Source organism: Pituophis catenifer, unplaced genomic scaffold (genome assembly GCF_029215685.1).
Source record: "Pituophis catenifer annectens isolate HBS135680 unplaced genomic scaffold, rPitCat1.0.hap2 SCAF_1, whole genome shotgun sequence".
NCBI lineage: Eukaryota > Metazoa > Chordata > Lepidosauria > Squamata > Colubridae > Pituophis > Pituophis catenifer.
The window spans coordinates 287,306,081-287,324,839 of record NW_027256881.1 but is presented as its reverse complement, the minus strand read 5'-3'; the positions used below and the strand labels follow the sequence as shown (position 1 = coordinate 287,324,839).

The 18,759-nt window shown below is 40.0% G+C and overlaps 1 protein-coding gene across 1 annotated transcript in view; it reads left to right on the top strand.

Annotated features, from left to right (window-relative positions):
• The first annotated feature begins 10,765 nt into the window (after positions 1-10,765).
• The window catches only part of SPRED1 (sprouty related EVH1 domain containing 1), a 92,201-nt gene continuing 84,207 nt past the window's right edge, over positions 10,766-18,759 (top strand). The window contains exon 1 of the mRNA XM_070931350.1: positions 10,766-11,482. Coding sequence (XP_070787451.1) covers positions 11,451-11,482 — 32 coding nt within the window. The 5' untranslated portion in view covers positions 10,766-11,450. The remainder of the gene's footprint in view (positions 11,483-18,759) is intronic.

Genomic DNA, 18,759 nt, shown 5'->3' with positions numbered 1-18,759 from the left:
AACTTATGATCAAACACAGCTTTTTTCTATACATAGAAGCTAACACAAAAAATTGTTGTAATATCTTTGACCGCACCTGCTTATATGGTAACAAACCATTCTGGATAGACCCAAAGGTGCTTTTTCAAGAGGCAACTGGACTTTCTGGTTTTTCTTCGAAGACGTTTCACTTCTCATCCATGTTTCGCTTCTCATCCAAGAACCTTCTTCATCTTGGATGAGAAGTGAAACGTGGATGAGAAGTGAAACGTCTTCAAAGAAAAACCAGAAAGTCCAGTTGCCTCTTGAAAAAGCACCTTTGGGACAACCATGACCTGGATGACTGAAAATCTCCATAGACATTCTGGATAGAAAAATTACCTCCAGATCAATGAGTGCATATTAAGAGTGTATCTGCATAAGTGAATAAGATAAGATGAATGAAGATAAAGATGACCCAGTTCAAGCCCATCCATAACCAAACAAGTTCCCAGGATGACACAAGATCAATTATTATTCCTAGCACAGACAATATTGCAAGATTGGAGAAGGGGCGGCAGTATATACTGTCTTCCACTAAGGAAGGGGAAATGGGATATAAATCCAGGGAATAAAATTAGAAATAAAAAAGAAAATGAGTACCTCTTGAATTATCAGTGTGAACATTTATCCAATTGAGTCTTTTTTCCAAGGCTTTCATTACTGCCCCACCAAGTGCTAGTCTCTGCTTTCTTTTGAACTGCTGCTTCTTTCCTTTTGCTAAAAGAAAAAAAAATATCCACCCACTGTCACTTTTGGTTGCTGTTATTTGTTGTCATTAGTTTAGTCTTTTTAATATTTAATCACAGGTGTCTTTCACTGTATTCCTTGACTTTCATTATTAGATATTTGCATATCATTTATGTTTCAGTTATCAGAGTACTGTCATCCAATCAGGCAGGAAGCTTTTTCCTTCTTTTTTTGAAACTACACTCAGTTTCTTGCAATTTGCCTTCCTCAATGCATATATTCAGTATATAGGTTCAATAGGTAATAGAGTATACAATCTTATCTCACTCCCTTGACAATCTGGAACTAGTTGTTACACCATGTTCTGTTTGGACTATGATTTTATGACCTATGTGTACATTTTGTGTGAGGACAATGAGATTTCATTTCATTTACTAAATTGTATGGCCAGTCAGCATCTTGTGACTCTGGTTGGTGTACAATAGGAAAACAGTTTAATAATACAGACAACAGAACAATAGACATCTGGAGTAGAGTGGACCAATAATCTCTAAAAGAAGCCATGTGACACAGTCCAAACTGCCTTTCCTTTGCATTAGCCCAAGACCCAGGAGAAAACCCATTTGAGGGTTCTTTTAAACAAATCTTTGGGGGACATGTTGTTCCAGATGGCAGGCACTTCAACAGAGAAAGGCAAACTTACTGGGTCCTATCAAATGAAACTCTTTACTGGATGGGGCCTGAAGCATGCCTACTCATCTATGTTCTAGGATTTTCTCATTTTCCGAAGGACAATTGACATTTTAATATGGTCAGTATAATCAAAGGCTTTCTCTATTAATTATGTATTAATTTCCTTTTGGGATTCTTCAGCTTTCCCAATTATTCAGCATTATGTTTTGGTTCGTCAGCCTTTTCTTAAACTATCTTGAATATCTAGCATGGTTGGGTTGTGGAAATCTTGGATAAGTTGTTTTAGAACCCAATTTATTTCTATTTTTGTTAAGGCAGATGTTCTTTCACTCCCCTTGCTAACTGCCTGTTGATGCAGGGGGAAATGTCAAGAAAATGGATCATCAAACAAATCAATCCGGAGTTCTCATTGAAGGCAGAAATGACCAGGCTCAAGCTATCCTATTTTGGATACATTATGCAAAGTCCTAGCTCTCTGAAGCCCTAAATATGAGAAAGTTGGAAAGGAAGAAAAGAAGAGGATGACTAGCAACTAGTGGATGAAGTCAGTTACAGTAGTGATAGGTACAGCACTGGAGAAGCTGAAGGACCAGTTACGGACAGATAGTCATGGAGAAGACCTAGCTATGTGGTTACTGAAAATCAATGTAGAATTGATGGGACTGAAACAATCAATCAATCAATCAAATTTATGAAATAAGAAAGCACTGTGTTCTTATTCCAGAAATACACTGCTTCTTTATTAACAGCCATACTGAAAAGGGAGTTTTCTTAAATTTATAGAAAGTCTGTCTGTCTGTCTAATCATCTATCCATCCATTGTCTAGAGCCGGGATTGTCTGGTCTGTAGCATGCCAGAAACTGGGCCACACAAACAAGTGAAGGCCCATCGGTGGGGTGCAAAACCAGCCCCTCTCCCCAGTCCGTGGAAAAACCTCTCTCCACAGAACTGGTCCCTGGTGCCCAAAAGTTTGGGGACCACTGCTCTAGGGGTATTCTGTATAATACTTCAATAAACCAAATGACAGAAATCCTGATTATAAAGAATCCAACTTCATGTGCTATTCGGTTCAATGAGATTTATTCCTAAAATGCACAGAACTGCAGTCTTAGAAACAATATAGTGTTGAGATACCACCAGAAAACCAGGTTTCAAAAGCTTTAAGATACAAAAAAAGGTTAATGTTTACCTGATTTTATGAAAAATACTGAAGGGAGCTGCCACTGCCAAGCAATACCACTAGGCAGGAATTCCAAAATTAGGGAGGGGGGCTGTTTAAACATGGGTTTGAGGGAATGAAGTGCCCCCACAATTATGTCAGCAAGTTGCCAAGTGTTCAATTTTTGATTACACAATCATGACCATGGGAGCTCTGCAATGGCCACAACTTTGGGTATCGGACATAGGTACCATTTGTTCAGTACTACCATTAATTTTGAACAGAAGCTGAACATATGGTTGTAAATTGAGGATTACCTATATTAATTTAGAAGTCTTACTCTCAACAAGTATTTTCTGAAGATTAAAACTAAAATATTCCAAACATTTATTTTATTTTACAATAAACAAATTTGGAGGCCCATTTAAAACATTTACGATTCATCACTCAGAATTTTGCATCATAGCATTACCACCACATACAATTATTATTTTCAGCTCATTGCAATATCATTTCTGGGATCCATTAACTTGTGATGGCTCTAAAAAATTGTGATTTTTTTAAAAAAAATGATAATTATTTAAACATTTCTCTAACATGATCAGGCTAATACAGGTGGTAAACTGAGGGCTACCTGGGTTTTTTTGTGTGGGGGAGGTTTTAGTTGGTCCAGACATAGTTGCTGGCTTGATGTTGGCAACGAACTTAAAGCAAGCTGTGTGACTCAGTGACAGTTGCAGTCCAGACACTAGAAAGACAAAGAACTAATACACTGGAAAATTGTAGCCATAGATGACTTGAGTAGTAAGAGATGCTGTGTATTTCTATTCAAAATTAATGGATTGAGTGCTCTTGCTTAAAGTAGCTATTTATCTTTATAATAGCTGAAAATATTTCTTGTCCATCTTTAAGGGGCAAAATCCATTCTAAAGCAACTTCCCCATTATAAATGGAGCAAAATATGAGTAAATCAATCTTAAAAGCAGACAATCTATGCAATTAAAATGCGAAAGTAGTAAACATCCAATCACAACTGTAATCTCGGGCAGAGCAATTTGCTGATTCACACAACTTGATTCTGTCAAGTTAAAGACCCAACAGCTGCATACATTCAACATGCAAAACTTTGTACATTTTAACCTTGGTTAGATTTTCTCTACTTGACCGTCTTTGTGTGTGATGAACAAATCCTGCCTAGTTGTCTATTTGTGGTTCACTGTACTGTGAAACTGGAAAATGGGTTAATTCAGTAATCCAGTTAAGTGTCTTGTGCAGATCCATTCAGTGAAAAGTTTGGGTAAATGAATGGATCTTTAGAGCTTTCTTACAACCTGGAAATAATAGCCCTAATGAATTCCAGATGGCTAGGCATTTCCTAAGTACAGGACCACTTCAGAAAAGGTAGTTCTTTCATTAAAAAGAGATTGGGTTTATACATCACACTGGAGTATAATATGATTTGTTTGAGTTTGGCTTAAGTCTGTTGTGTGAACCAAGCCATTATATTTATAAGCATTGATTTGGTATGTTTTGTGAAGTAGCCAAATTTGGTTTCTTCAGTAAGCCATGGCTTACCAATGATTTAAGAAATTGATAATTGACATAGACATTTCTCTATGCATGACATGAAATTTCACTGGGCTCCTTTGGGAAGAACGGAAAATAAACTGAAGATTTTATTCCTGAAGTTATTTTTGAAATTGGTAACATTAAGGACTAGGACAAAAATTCTTTCCTGTAATGGGCAAAAAAAAAAAAACAAAAAAAAAAACTCCTTTGCCATGTAATCATTTGTTGCTGTGGACAAGCAAATTTCCTATAGCTGATGTTTTTTTTTTCCTGGCGGAATGGACCAGGTACAGATGCAATCTCTGAGATTTTCAAGAGTACAATCACTGTTCCATGTTTCTCTTGCAGAAGTACCCAGCATAATTTTCATATCAAACCAAATTGACCCATGATCCTAAATACCAGTCTTTGCCTGAAAATTCTACTATGGGAAATCTGGCACCTTTTTGAAGTGTTGAGACTGAAGTTCAGAGGATATCCTAGCCAGGAAAACTAAATTCCATACTGGCTTGGATTTCCTGGAGTTACAGTCCAGTATGAAAAAGGCTGGTTTAAGTATCTAATTCTCTAACAGTAATCTTATTTTCTCCATAGAACATTTGTACACTGAATCCTGTTTAGAAATTTAATCAACAAGGTATCATTGAACTAGTAACATAAGCAGCTAAATACAACTAAATCTGTATTAGCAGAATCTGGGTACTGGCCAGTAAGTGGTAACAGCCAAAGGATTTTTAACTATAGGATATAAAGTAATATTAAGGATTCAAGTCTGCACAGAGTTGGGCTAATTACATCGCATCAAGGTCACCAAGAGTTTAAAAGGAATGGGATTGCAGCCACTACTAATCATTTTCAAAAGACCATGCAGTAAAAACTATCAATCCCGATACAATACCATATTTTACTGATTATCCAGAAGGCCTCTTGATGGAGGCCTTTACTTATAAGTAAAAAATGAATAAAATATTGATAATAAAATAACTACAATAAAAGAATTTTGCTAAAATAGTTTAATAAATAAATAAACTACTAGATTACATGGATATTGTTTATTTGTGGATGGAAAATTTATATTCAGAACAATCCACTTACCCAATTAGGTTTTTTGCCCATTTGTATACTTCTCAAACAAGGACATGTCTGTAGGACTAATAAACCAGTGAAATTAATTTTGTTATTAATGTTATTACATTTATCAGTAGACCAGAATGGTTGGGTGGGATGGAAGGGAAGTAAGACTCAAAGACAACTGAAAACTGAAAATGTGTTTTTAAGTTTTGCTTGACCTGGTAAGGAGAAAGCAGCAACTCTCCAATTTAAGGAATGGTATAGAGCAGTGATAGTTAACCTTTTCCAGACCGAGTGCCCAAGGCGCATGCGCGCCCCCGAGCCCCCAAAATGCAATGTGTATGCTGCCCCCCCGTATGCGCCCCACCTCTTGCGCATGCGCGTCCCACTCCCCATACACGCTCCCTCCCTTTGGGCAGAGACCCAAAGACCAGCTGGCTGGCGGGAGGCACACACGCATGCACGGCAGAGCTGAACTGTGGCAACAGCTCATGTGCCCAGAGAGTGTGCTGCATGCCACCTCTGGCACGTGTGCTATAGGTTTGCCATCACGGGTATAGAGAGATAATCTGGAGTGAATTTGCAACTTTAGTTTGAAGAGAACATAAGAATGAAATTACTCACGTGATCTCGTACTGAAGACCTAATCTATAGGATTAGCACTTGCATGATGTCTCATGCTAGTTGTTTCATTTTTATACAGGTAGTCCTCAATTTAGGACTGCAATTGGGAATGAAATTTTTGTTGTAAGTTACGACAAAATCAAAATATCCACTTGACCAGACCTAATTTTACAAATGTTTGTTAACATGGCAATTAAGCAAATCACATGGTCATAAGTGCAAACTCATTTTTCTGAATGGGTGGTTTTTGTGGTCATGTGACTCTGGAAAAGCAATGGTGTGATATTTTACCACAACCACAAGTGCTTTATGTGTCATAAAACAGCCTTTCTGAGGCTATCATAATTCCAAACTGTTATTAAATAACTGGTCATAAATCAAGAACTGCTTGATTTATCTGCTTTGACGGAACAGATACATGCTTTCAGGAAAGGCTTTATCTCTGTTAAAATCTTAGCAACCATTGGTAAGAAAAATTCCCTCTCCTGAGGACATCAGCTGCCTGAGAGAAACCCAATTTAGGTGCCTTTAAAAGAAAACTACAAACACTAGTGGATCAGATGCAGAACAGGGCTATCAAGATGTACCATCTTTAAACGGCTTTAAAGGTCTAGTCCAGAATCATATAGAAAACACCTAAAGTATCCAGAAGACGTATATGATCCTTATGTTGTCCTTATACATGTCCCAATGAGATGCATTCCCAGATGCATCTCATTGACAAAAAGTATTGACTGAGGTAGGTCTGATCCGGCAGAGGTTTTTTTCCTTTCTAGAGTTCCATGAAGAGCCATATGGATTGGACTAGGGGTGTCAAACTCAAGGCCCGGGGCTGGATCCAACCTGTGCGATACTTAGATCTGGCCTGCGGGGCCACTCTGGAAACAGTGAAGGACCAGCCCGTGGTGCTGCCAGTGAAAATGGGCTCCCGAGCTCCGTTTTGGGTGCCATGGCCTCCTGCAACCCTCTGCCAGTGATAACAGAACTCTGTTTTCACTGGCAGAGAGTTGCAGGTTTGCAGGAGGCCATGGCAGCTGAAAACAGAGCTTGGGAGCCCATTTTCACTGGCAGAGCACTTGGGCCACCACAGGCGCCCCCAACAGGAGTGATGTCAAGCTGGCCACATCTACCCTGGCCATGACCCGCAGCCTCCCCCCCAAGATCAAACACAACCCAGATGTGGCCCTCAATGAAATCGAGTTTGACACCCCTGGTATGGACTTTATGTGATCTGTCATTGAATTTGGTTGATCAGTGGGAAGAAATGGACGCTCTCAGAAAGATAGTCAACATCTGGGCAGGCCATTAATATGAAGAAGTCTGTTTCTTCAACAGATAAAGATCAACTTGTCAAACCACATCCCTGCTGAAAAGATAAAGAACTGAAACATGTTTGTCAACCATTCTTTAAACTATCTGAATCACAAGAAAAAACATTTAAATATGCAGAAATATTTTGATAGGATTGTCTTCTGTATGAAAAATTTGAAAATGAAGCAAATATTAGAAAAAAATCTTGTTCTTGCTAGCATGAACTAAATCCAGTATGATCTTTCCTGCCACTGATCCACACCTTGTGAGAATGTTTCTTCTGGGAAATTCCAAAATTCTTCATACATGCTCTTTGCTTCTGCTGTGCTCCCTCTCCAACATATTGGAGGACAAAAAAATATGTGATTTTCCCTATCATAGGAAGTGCTGTAGGAAGCTAGCACCTACCCCTCTCCTGGAAGAATGAAATATTTTAGGAAATATTAAAAAGGCAGAATATATTTCCCTGGATGAGAAATGGAGAAATATGTTTTAAAGACAAAGCAGCTCCCAACAGCCTGCCCCCCCCACTTTTGTCAATGGGCCAGAGGCAGAAACCCAACCCCCCCACCTTGTCAATGAACCATCTGCAACACAATAGGACCCACCTAGTAACAAAAACTCCCCACATGGCAACTGGGAGATTACATCAGCCAGCAAGGCTAGCTATGACCTCTGACAGCAACCAATCAGGATACTCTTCCTGTGCCCCAGGAAGTTCAAAGGCAGAGAGGGTATAAAACCCAAAGACTCTCAGCATCTCGGCCCCTTTCTGTTCAGGAACTCAAACCATGTGATCCTGTCCACCATTAAACCATCTTTCCAAGCAGTCTCCAGGTTTCCAGTGTCTTTTTCCCCACTTGGAACTGAACCCAGAAGGATATTTCTTCCAACAGTGCAAAGGGCTCATTGCGATCACTTAACAGTTGCCGTGCCGGACACTGCAACCATCACAAATATGAATCAATTGCCAAGCATCTGAATTTTAATCACATGACCATGGAGGTGCTACAACAATTATAAGTGCGAAGACCACTCATGTCACATTTTTCAATGCCATTGTAACTTTGAATGGTCACTAAATGAGTTGGTATAAGTTGACTATTCAGAGATAATTATTTTAGTAAGTTAGGAAAACAGTGCCAAACAAGGCCTCTGGTATTTGTTCTTAACCTTTAATGATAGCCTCTGGGTCATATGACTGTGAGAGCCCTAGAATGAAGCAGTCAGCAATTTTTGAGCCCTTGCCCAACTAACTCTCTCAAAGGGATTTTTTTTTTCTGGATTTTTTTCTTTATGAAATCTCAATCTTTCCTTTCCCACCAAAACTGACACAGCTAATAAACACTTCTCTGATCTCGATTACTTATGGTCAAATGGATTTCACCTCCAACATATGACAGTGATGCATAAGAAATTGTATACTATGCTGCTGGGGGTCAGATGCTGTCAGTTGGAGAAAACACCATTTTCACATCCCGGTCAATTGACTTATATTACAAATAGTCAAGTCTCACTCACAGGCTGGAATCAAAGATGAAAACACATCATAAGAACATAGTGGGAAAATAGTTGTGGCATGACTCTTCCATGGTTAAGACCACAAGAGGAAAGTTTCTCAAACTCATTGTTTTACACCAGTGTCCTTCAATCTCAGCAACCTAAAGATGTGTGGACTTTAAATCCCAGAATTGAAACTGAAATCCACATATCCTAAATGCTAGTTGAGCAATTTTTGGAGTTGAAATCCACAAAAATTGCTGAGATTATAAAAGACTGGTCCTACACATAGCCTCTGGCATTTATACCCAGCATATCTAGAGGTTGGGGATTTGGAAACAAATGAACACCACATTAGGAATGCTAGCAAGGACTTTAGTATTCTTTCAGTCACTCCTTAGAAACGCATGCCAACGTTTAGCAGCCTCCTCAATTCTAACTTCCTGTAGAATTGAGAAACGCCTCGCCACCCCACGTGGGGAGAGGGGAGAAAAACGCTGGTTACTTGAATGAAAATCGGAATGCAAGCCAGGAATGCATGCCCAGGATAGGAAACTCAAACCATCGCAGGGAAACGTTGCGTAACGATTGTCCTACTCTCATCCCAGATCAAAGACACTGCTTAGTTAAGCGTCCCGGCTGGTCCACATTGCACCATTCGTCGTCAGCAGCAAAGCAACTTTTAACTGAATTACGTGATTCAACCCGGGCAGCCCCGGTTTCCACGCAAGACTGAGATTTCTCGAATAGTAGCTTGTGTAACAGAAGGGAAAGAGTCGCTCACGTCCCAAGGGTGAGAAAATCTTCCCAGCTTTTGGACAAAAGGGAAGGACTTCAAGAGAGAAGTCCAAAATACGGTTGTGGGGTTGTTGTTGTTGTTTTTGCAAAACTTTGCTCCACTATTCCCGATTCACCCCCCACCACAACCACCCTCGGGTACATGAAGTACTCAGCCACTTCAAAGTCTCAAGAGGCCCCCCCTCCCACTCCAGAGAAGAGCGGGTGCGTGTTGAATTGTGCAGAACACCAGATATCCCTCCGCTTCCACCGTGCAACACTTCAACACCAACACACACACACAAACACCGAGGGAAGGGCGAACTATTTTCAGGAAACGAGCTCGTAGCAGACCCCGGGCGCTGGGAATCAATTGAGCGTCCAGGAAGAGAGCGGGGATTAGAGGATTTATTTGGAGTGTCCTTTCCCTTCTGATTTTTGGCCTCTGGAAAGCTACCCCCCCCCACACACACACTTATGAGAGAATTCTTGCAGTGTCGGCAGGCGGGCGACTCAAGAAGCTCCACGGGAGAGCCTTCGCAAATTGATAATCCGAGATTGTTCGCCGGAGTAGACTCGGGTCTCACAGCTCCTTAAGCTCCTCCCTTTGGAAGTCGGCTCAGGGCCCGATCCGTGCGGGCCTACAAAGCCTCTAGCAAATGGGGGAGGGGGGAAGGGAGCGCCAGTTCCCTCCCTTTGCGCTTAGAGCAGGGCACTTAACTCAAGACCCGTCCACTACCCGAACTAAACGTGCCTGAAATACAGTAGTGAGCTTTGCCAGGCGGGAGAGGGCGCAGGTCGCTTTCCCTTCAGGGGTGTTAGTTGCATGTGCTTGGGGAGCAGAAAGGAGCTCTATTCTCCACCCCCCCCGACGGCTCCCCGCTATCAAATACAGGGGATCGGCTACGGACAGTGCCTGAGCGCTGCTCTGTGGCACTTTTTTTTGGAGCGAGCGAAGCAGGCCGGAGCTGCCTCTTCCGCCCCCGCCCCCACCGCGGTCTGCAGCCAAGGGCTCGCGCCGCTCCCCGGACAGCGGGTTCCCCGTCGGCCTTTTAGCCAAGACCAAGATCGCCTTTGGCCTCCCAGCCTTGGCGGCGGAAGGAGCTTAAAGTCAACGCTTCCGCCCAGTTCTCCCGAAGGAGGGGGCAAGCCAGGCGCTGGGGAAAGCGCCGCGGTTCCTTCTGGGGGTTGGGGCGCCGTTGCTAAAGTTGCTTTCCTTCTGCTCCGGAGAGGGGAAGAGAGTCCTGCTCCTTCGTCCGCTTGGTTTCTTCCTTCTCAACCACCAGCTGCTGGTGACGCATCCGCCCTCCCCTCGTCTCCGGGCTTTAAAATACACCCTCCCCCACTTTTTTTTTTTCCACCTTCCCTCCTCCCTCCCTCTTCCTCTCGCTCCGGGCTGAATTAGTTCCTCTCCCAGTGTGGCGTCTGCTTGCTCCCAGAGCTCGTTTCTTCTTCTTCTTTTTCTTCTTCTTCTTCTTCTTTTTTTCGCGCGCTCTGCGATTTGGGGCCGCCGGTTCCTGCTTGGGAGTCTGGAGGAATTTCTGTGACTCTCCTTTTTCCTTTCTGGCAGCAAGAGGGAACGGCGGCGAAGGCCACTGTGCGGATGAAGGACCTGCTGCAGTAGCGGGCAATGTGGGCTCCTGTCCGGGTGCAGCTGCAGCCCCACAAGGACGTTGGTCGGGAGCTGCGCTGCAGCTGAGCGAAAGGCTCCGCTCGTCACCCCCGCCGCGATCGGCGACGGCCACCCTTTTCCAAGCGGGGAAAAAAAAAACAGAAGGTGCGATCGGTGCCGCTGACGGCCCCCTCTCCCCTCCCGCAAAAGCCAGTCTGAGTCTCCGGAGGAAGGCTGCTGTTTTACACACTCACTCACACACACACAAACACACCCCACTCAAGGATTGAGGCCATTCTGGCGGAAGGGTGCGAAGGGGGGCTAGATCTGGGGTTTAACAATGGTGGGGCTTCTGGTGAGCTCCTGCTGCGCCCTGGCCGCGTCGGTGCTGCTCCATCCCGGTTTCGGATCTCGGTGAGGAAAAAATGAACGAAGAGACGGCGAATTCTAACCATGAGTAAGTTGCCTTTCATCTCTACTGTGAATGGGTTGGTTAAGAGGACGGTCTCTTTCCCTGGTGGCCCCCGTTGCCCTGCAGCTTTTTTCTAGCCGAAATGCCTGTCTTTTGCCTACTTAATTATCTATCGGAAATCTCGTTTTATTCGCTTGCTTTTGGAAAGTCTGGGATATGGCGGGGGGGGGGGGGAGATGTTTATGCTTATCCCGGATTAGCAATGGCCTATACTCCGCCTCTTGATTAATCTTTTTTTCTCCCATGTGTATGTTTTATATTTCGAGTAAAGTGTGGGAGCTTCTTCATCCTGTAGGAAACTGGCCCTGAATTTTAATTGGATGAGTCAGTCAGTATAAATATTGTTAAACCTTCCCCTGAAGCTTAATTTTATAATGAGCTGTTAAGATTTTTCCTCCATTAACTAGAAATAGGAATAAAGAGGATGTTGAGCATATTTGCAATAATCGATTTCCAATCGGAAGTAAGCCCCTTTGAGTTCATTCCCAGATGAGCCGTTTTTAGTATTATATAGCATTCAAGGGTTTGCAGAATAGCAGTTTTCAATACATTTGTTGAGAGCCACATCTTTTATATATATATATATATATTAAAAAAAATTGGAAAGCACGCTAGCCTTGTCACAGATCCTGAACTTGGCCAATTCTTTTAAGCAATGAACAATGTTGACATTACCTATGACACCTACCTTTTTAATAGTTACTGTTATTTTAAGGAATGAATATTATTTGGATATAGTTCGAATGATGAAAAAGCATTCTTCCGGTAACGATAATTCTCCCCCCTTCTCCAAATGTCTGCGGTATTTAAATGTTAAACATAATTCTTGGGTTTGGGTGGGGAAGGGACACTTGTCACTTGCAGATGCTCTTCCGAATAAAAACAATAATCCTTTTAAGATGTGTCAGTCAGAACCTTCTTCTTTTGTTAATTATGTGCTTTATTCTTAAACTGAAACGACAGGGGATTGAACCTAGACCGCAATATACAAAGTACAAAACATTGTACCCAGCTAGTTGATAAGATGAAGTGTTGCAATACTGCTAGAACTGCGAGGGAAGCAGCCGCCGCCATATTTTCTTTTTTGTGAATTGTTCTAATTTGCATACCACAGTTTTCATTCATAAAAAAATAATTAAACCTTCGCCACGTTTGCCATTGCTGATCCTGCTTGACAGGTTGTGGACTTTTTGTAGAATAGTAGAAAAAGATGATTAATCGGTACAAGTGTTAGGATTCTCTGTTTTTTTGTGTTGAAAAATGCTGCTTCTCTGGTTGTTGACACTGTTATGTGGGAAATATCAGCTCGGGAAGTGCTGAGAGCACGTGATCCACTCCATTCATAAAATACCTGGCTGGCCATTCACAATGCAGTGCACTGTCTACATGGAGCAATTTCCAGATCAAACCTGATCTTTTTTTTTTTTTTTTTGAGGAAGATAATACATCTTACTATGTACATCAGCATTACTTTTGCTGCTAATGCATAGAAAGTAGTATGCTTTGAAAATAAAATTTAAGGGAATTTCAGTCAAACAGTAATGCCGCTGGGGGTTGCTGCTCTTTATTTTAAAGTGCAGAATATTCCAGTATATGCTTCACTTTTAAGATATGGCACATCTAGCAGTAGTTGTAAATGAGGGACAAATGGTTGCATGAAAGTGGCTTAAAGAGTTGTTAATTAAGAATTAAAATGCTTGACTGCAATTCTGCAGCTCTTGGCTTATATACAGCCTGTTTTAATTTCAGGAATTTTAATATATTTGGCAATGAAAATTTAATTTAATAAATAGTTCCATTTATGGCGCTCTCAGTTGTCAATGAAGCATTTTCAGTAAGCTGTAATGTTATAAGCATAAATCTTTTGACGAACACTTTAAATTCTGGGATAAAAAAATGATTATAATGTAAAATATGTTGTTGATTTTTTTTTTTTGTTAGTGGCACATTTATTCTTCTTTTGTTCTTACAAAATACAGATGTACCATAGCAGAAGAAAATGCTAGAAGATCCTGTTTTGGATGTTGTCCGATTGGATCCCTTCATGTGTCATTAGTTTGTTGGTCATATCCTGAGTTGTTATTCTGCTGATTCTCCAGAATATATTATTAAAAGTGCTATCGGTTGTTAGTTGTTATTCAATCCATACTTAAAAAGGCTGCTTTTTTCCCCTGAAATGTGGCAATTAATGATTGTAGTTAATATTAATTCACATGAATTTTGTATTCAAAAGCTCATATTGCACATATCTATATTGTCCGCACTTTGTTATTAAAATACATATCTATTATTAACCAATATTAAATATTCTAGTAGGCACAGTTTAACAGAATTAGGTTCTAATATAATAAAAGTGTATGTGTATGTGCACACATACACACTTCATCCAAAGAATTTGCCATGAATAACCAGTAATATTTTCCAGTGAGCATATTTTTTATTTTTACTTTTCTGGCTATTTATTTATAGTTATACATTTTTTTTTTTAAACAACAGAGAACTGCCAGAGCATTTTACTCAGCCAGAGAAAGTATTTTATGGTTGAATAATGCTGTGCGTTATGTGAACAGAATTGACAAATACTTGCTAATTCAAGCTTGCATTGTTTGTTTAAATATCCAGATCATAGCAGTGATTTAAAAAAAAAACTGCTTGCTTTAAAGGATCATACTACTGGCAGTTTTCGTAGTATTCTGCGAGTGGATTCATTAGAAGCTAATATTTTTCATAAACTGCAGATCAACTAAATACTTTTGTTTATAAAGTTAAAATGCGACTATTGATTTTGAATAATTGATGTTGTGAAGGCCATTTTAGGAAAAACATTTTAAATTATAAATCCCTCTTAGCACACCTTTAACTGGTTTCTTTTTAGTTTTCACTTCAAGCTGTCCCAAAGTACCATCCTAATTCATTCAGACTTTATTCCTAAAAACCATTTTATTACCAAAGTATAGTATTCTTAGCTTATGAATGAGAGGGTAAAATTGTAACTGTTCCCCCCTATTCTTTCAGCAAAAATCCTGAAACTTGCTGTTTTGTTTTCTTGTTCTCACATAAACCTGATTGTGTACTGTTAATCATATACAATTGACAATTAGTGAAAGGACAGATCTTGCACTCATTTCGATCGAGTTTGCTCTCTGACTTTGCAATGTGTCAGAAAGTCTGACTTTATTATTAAGGGTCCGATATGCTTTGTTAATGTTACTTGGTGAAGATTTGGCTCAGAATCACGCAAGGGTCTGAGGGTAAATGAAAGAACTTAAATATCTTAAAATGAAGACAGTTATTTGAATTGCTGTTGTAGGTTAGAACTAATGTAACTTTGCCAGCTGTACCTCTGGGTTGATGGCCTACATATATGCTTCTTGATTTTACGATCCAGCTATTATTATGACATGACTTTCAAGAAATATTTATTGTACATTTACAGAAGAACTAAAATGTTGATATTGCAGGCATTTCATTGATAATGAAATTTAATCAACATTAACATTTTGTGTGTTCGCTTGTATGAAGTTTTAGATTTCAAATATAAAGATCTACGTACTTAATAAAGTTCTTCCAATAATAAATAGCAACATATGAATAAATCACATTTAATATATCAGTACACCTTTTTTTTTTAATTTGATTTATATGCCGCCCTTCTCCGGACAATTAGGGCGGCTTACAATGTGTTAAGCATTTTTTGTGATATAGACAAATGAAAAGTTCTATAATGGCAGTAAACACTCACACATGTATCCATATTGACTATTAATTTGCATTATATGGGGAGAGAATTTACTTAACTCTGTATATTTATTTATTTATTTATAAAAATTGATTGGCCGCCCATCTTACCATAGGGTAATTCTGGGCAGCTTACAGTCTATACATATACATTTTAAAAAATCAAACATTAAAAATTAAGGACATATATAAGCCTAATATATAAGGAAAACACAACCTTATGGTATGTATTGTTAATGCAGCTATTGCAAGATATCTTCAGAAAAAAGGTTTAATAAGTTGCAAAAAGGACATTTGCAATGAAAAGAACATGAAAATTAGAAAGGAGGAAAGGTAAAAGATAAGTAGCACTAAAATCAGTATAAGCCAAAGGAAAAAATAAATAGAAAAAAAAATGATCTGTTAGCTTGAAGTAAGAAAATTGAGGCTATAAATTGCAGGTTATAAATAGCATCAATATATGTCATTTCATGTAGTAATTATTGTAAGGGAACATTTATATTAGATGTGATAAATTTTAAAATTTCAACATCTTTGTAAATATTTAATTGGAATAAATCCTGATGAAGTTAGTACTGTGTTGTAAACATTTTTGCATCTGAAGAACACCTAAATACACACAATTTTTAAGAATATTTGGTATTTATAAATTTGGCATTCAAAGCAGAGTTCAGCTGCAGGATGAAAACAATGACATTCCTACCTAAACCCCATTTATTTTTACTATTTTTTATTTGAAATGTGCTTTCCTTGCATTATAGTAGCTCTCGAAACCCCTCAAGACCTTACATGGGATCATTTTTTTCTGATATTAATAAGAGTCTTATGAATACCTTCTATAAAGGTATAAAATAGGAAATAGTAACTTAACCACATTTAAATATTTCTTCTTTTTTAAAATGGAAAACAGTAGCTAGAGTGGTGACATAGCCCAGTATGGTTTCAATCGCTGTGGGAGATGCAATTCCAAATATCTCTTAACAACACTGAATATTGTAATATTTACTTTTGAATATTGATAGGACTGTGCATTAAGTCTGCAGTTTTATTTAAATTTGTAGTACAGGTAGTCCTCCAGTTATGACCACAATTGAGCCCAAAATTTATGTTGCTAAGTGAAACATTTCTTAAGTGAGTTTGCTCCATTTCATGACTTTTCTTGTTAAGTGAATCATTGCATATGTTAAGTTAATAACATGGTTGTTAAGTGAATCTGGATTCCCCATTGCTTGTCAGAAGGTTGCAAAAGGGCACTGCAACCATCATAAATAGGAACCACTAAATAGGAAGCATCTAGATTTTGATCACGTGACCATGGGGATGCTGCAATGATTGTAAGTGTGAAAAATGGTCGTGTCACTTTTTTCCAGTGCCGTTGTAACTTTGAACAGTCACTAAATGAACTGTTGTATGTCAAGGACTACCTGCATAAAGAAAGGACTGGTTCGATTGAAATGAAAGTAAATTCAAATCTTTATCAAGTCAAGTTTAATTCCTAGTGACAAGAAGTATGGGAAGAACTGAAAATAGGCATTTCACAGTGTTACATGCTTCACATGTTGCATGCTTCTACTTCACATGAATACTTTTGAATGCCTTGCACAGCAAAGCATAATCCTGACCACAGAGACTTAGCCATGTTGTCCTTTTGATGGGATGCTGGAAGTGGTTTGCCATTACCTGCCTGCAGGATGTTTTTACCAATCTTGTCAACTTCCTAAGGATTTTGTAATAGTCTCTCATTCAGACATTAATCTTGTGTGACCCTGATTACTGTTTCAGGATCACCCAAGATTGCCCTAGTGCTGCTATTTGCTTCATTGAAATTCTATCTTCATTGAAATTAAAATAAAAGAATTGGGGAAAACCATTTCTATTAGTCTTTAGTTTCTTAGAGCAAGTTTAATAAATAAAAGCAAAGAGCAAAATGCTCTTATTTCAGTCAGCCACGTTTTAAAACATTCTGGCTCATTAAAAGTAATTAAACAATTTTTAAAAAGCATGAATTTGCAATATTGATCCTTTGAGTGCAATCACTAAAATAACTGTTGCATAAGTCTTTCATTCAGGTTTTCATTTAAAACATTGGCTTATTTATAAAAAAATATTAATAAAAATGATCATGATCAGAATGTCTGTTGCTAAGCAATGCTGTCGTAAAGTGTGCAATCATGTTACTGTGTTGCTTAGCAACAGCAGTCTCCATTGCCACTGTTAAATGAATTAGGTGGAAATCCAACCTGAGCCATTCAGGTAAGGGGCTGCCTTGTAAGGTAAAGTAAGGGGCTGCCTTGTCTGCTCCTCTTCCATTCCCCCCACCTGCCTATATCCCCCCTATCTCTTTCCTTTTGGTTGCCTGACAAAGCAGTACTCTTCAGTGGTGGCAGCACAGAGTCTTCAGCACTCTTTTTAGGTTTAGGTTTTATTTGATTTATATACCGCCCTACTCCCGAAGGACTCAGGGCGGTGAACAGCCACAAGATAAAACACATAAATACAAAATTTAAAAGCAGAATAAAACCGAATTAAACAATTTGGCCCAAGACAGATTTAAAACACCCCAATAATTAAGAACAGATTAAAATTTATATTTTAAAAGGGAAAAAGGGAAAGTTAGGCCAGGCCAGCCTGATGGAATAAAAAGGTCTTGAGAGCGCGGCGGAAGGTGCGCAGATCCGGGATCCTCCGTATCTCCGGGGGGAGCTCATTCCATATAGTAGGTGCACCCACAGAGAAGGCTCTCCCCCTGGGGGCCGCCAGTTGACATTGTTTGGCCGATGGCACCGGAGGAACCCCTCTCTATGAGAGCGTACCGGCCAGTAGGAGGCTACTGGTGGCAGCAGACGGTACCGTAGATAACCAGGTCCTAAGCCTTTTTGATGATACGATGGAAGTGATTTGCCATTACCTTCCTGCAGGATGTTGGCCACCATTGTTCCTCTACTTCAGCCCCGGTGCTGCTGCGATAGAGTATCTTTAAATCCTGTGCTGTAGCACCTGTCACAGCACAAAGTGCCCACCACGCTGCACTTCACCAACCTTGCTGCACCCAGCTGATCTTTATCATTTTTTCAAAGCATCATGAGCATGAAATGCACAAATTGGAGAACAGAGGATGTGGCCTTTTTTACAAGACTTCAAAATCCTTCCAAAGCATTGTGAGAATGGTGCATGTGACTTGGAAAATTTTCCAAATGTTATTTCTCATTGCTCACGGTGTGAGCAATCTTGGGAAGCCATCAGCTGGCATAGCCATCAGCTGTTTCACATGGGCCCACACTCCCAGCAGTGGAAGAATGACAGTAAAGGGCAGCAGGGCCTGAGGAGGTAGTGGGGGCTTTGCGCTGAGGCACTGGGATAGATGGCTGCAGCACAGAGCTCCTTGGTGGAGCTGAGGCTGAAGTAGAGGCCTGGGGCTGTGTTGGTGAGCTGAGACTGCTGTTCAGCCTCAGTTTGCTGTTGCAGACAAAGAGTGCCACTGTACAGGGCATACAAAGGACAGAGATGGGGAAGAGATAGGTGGG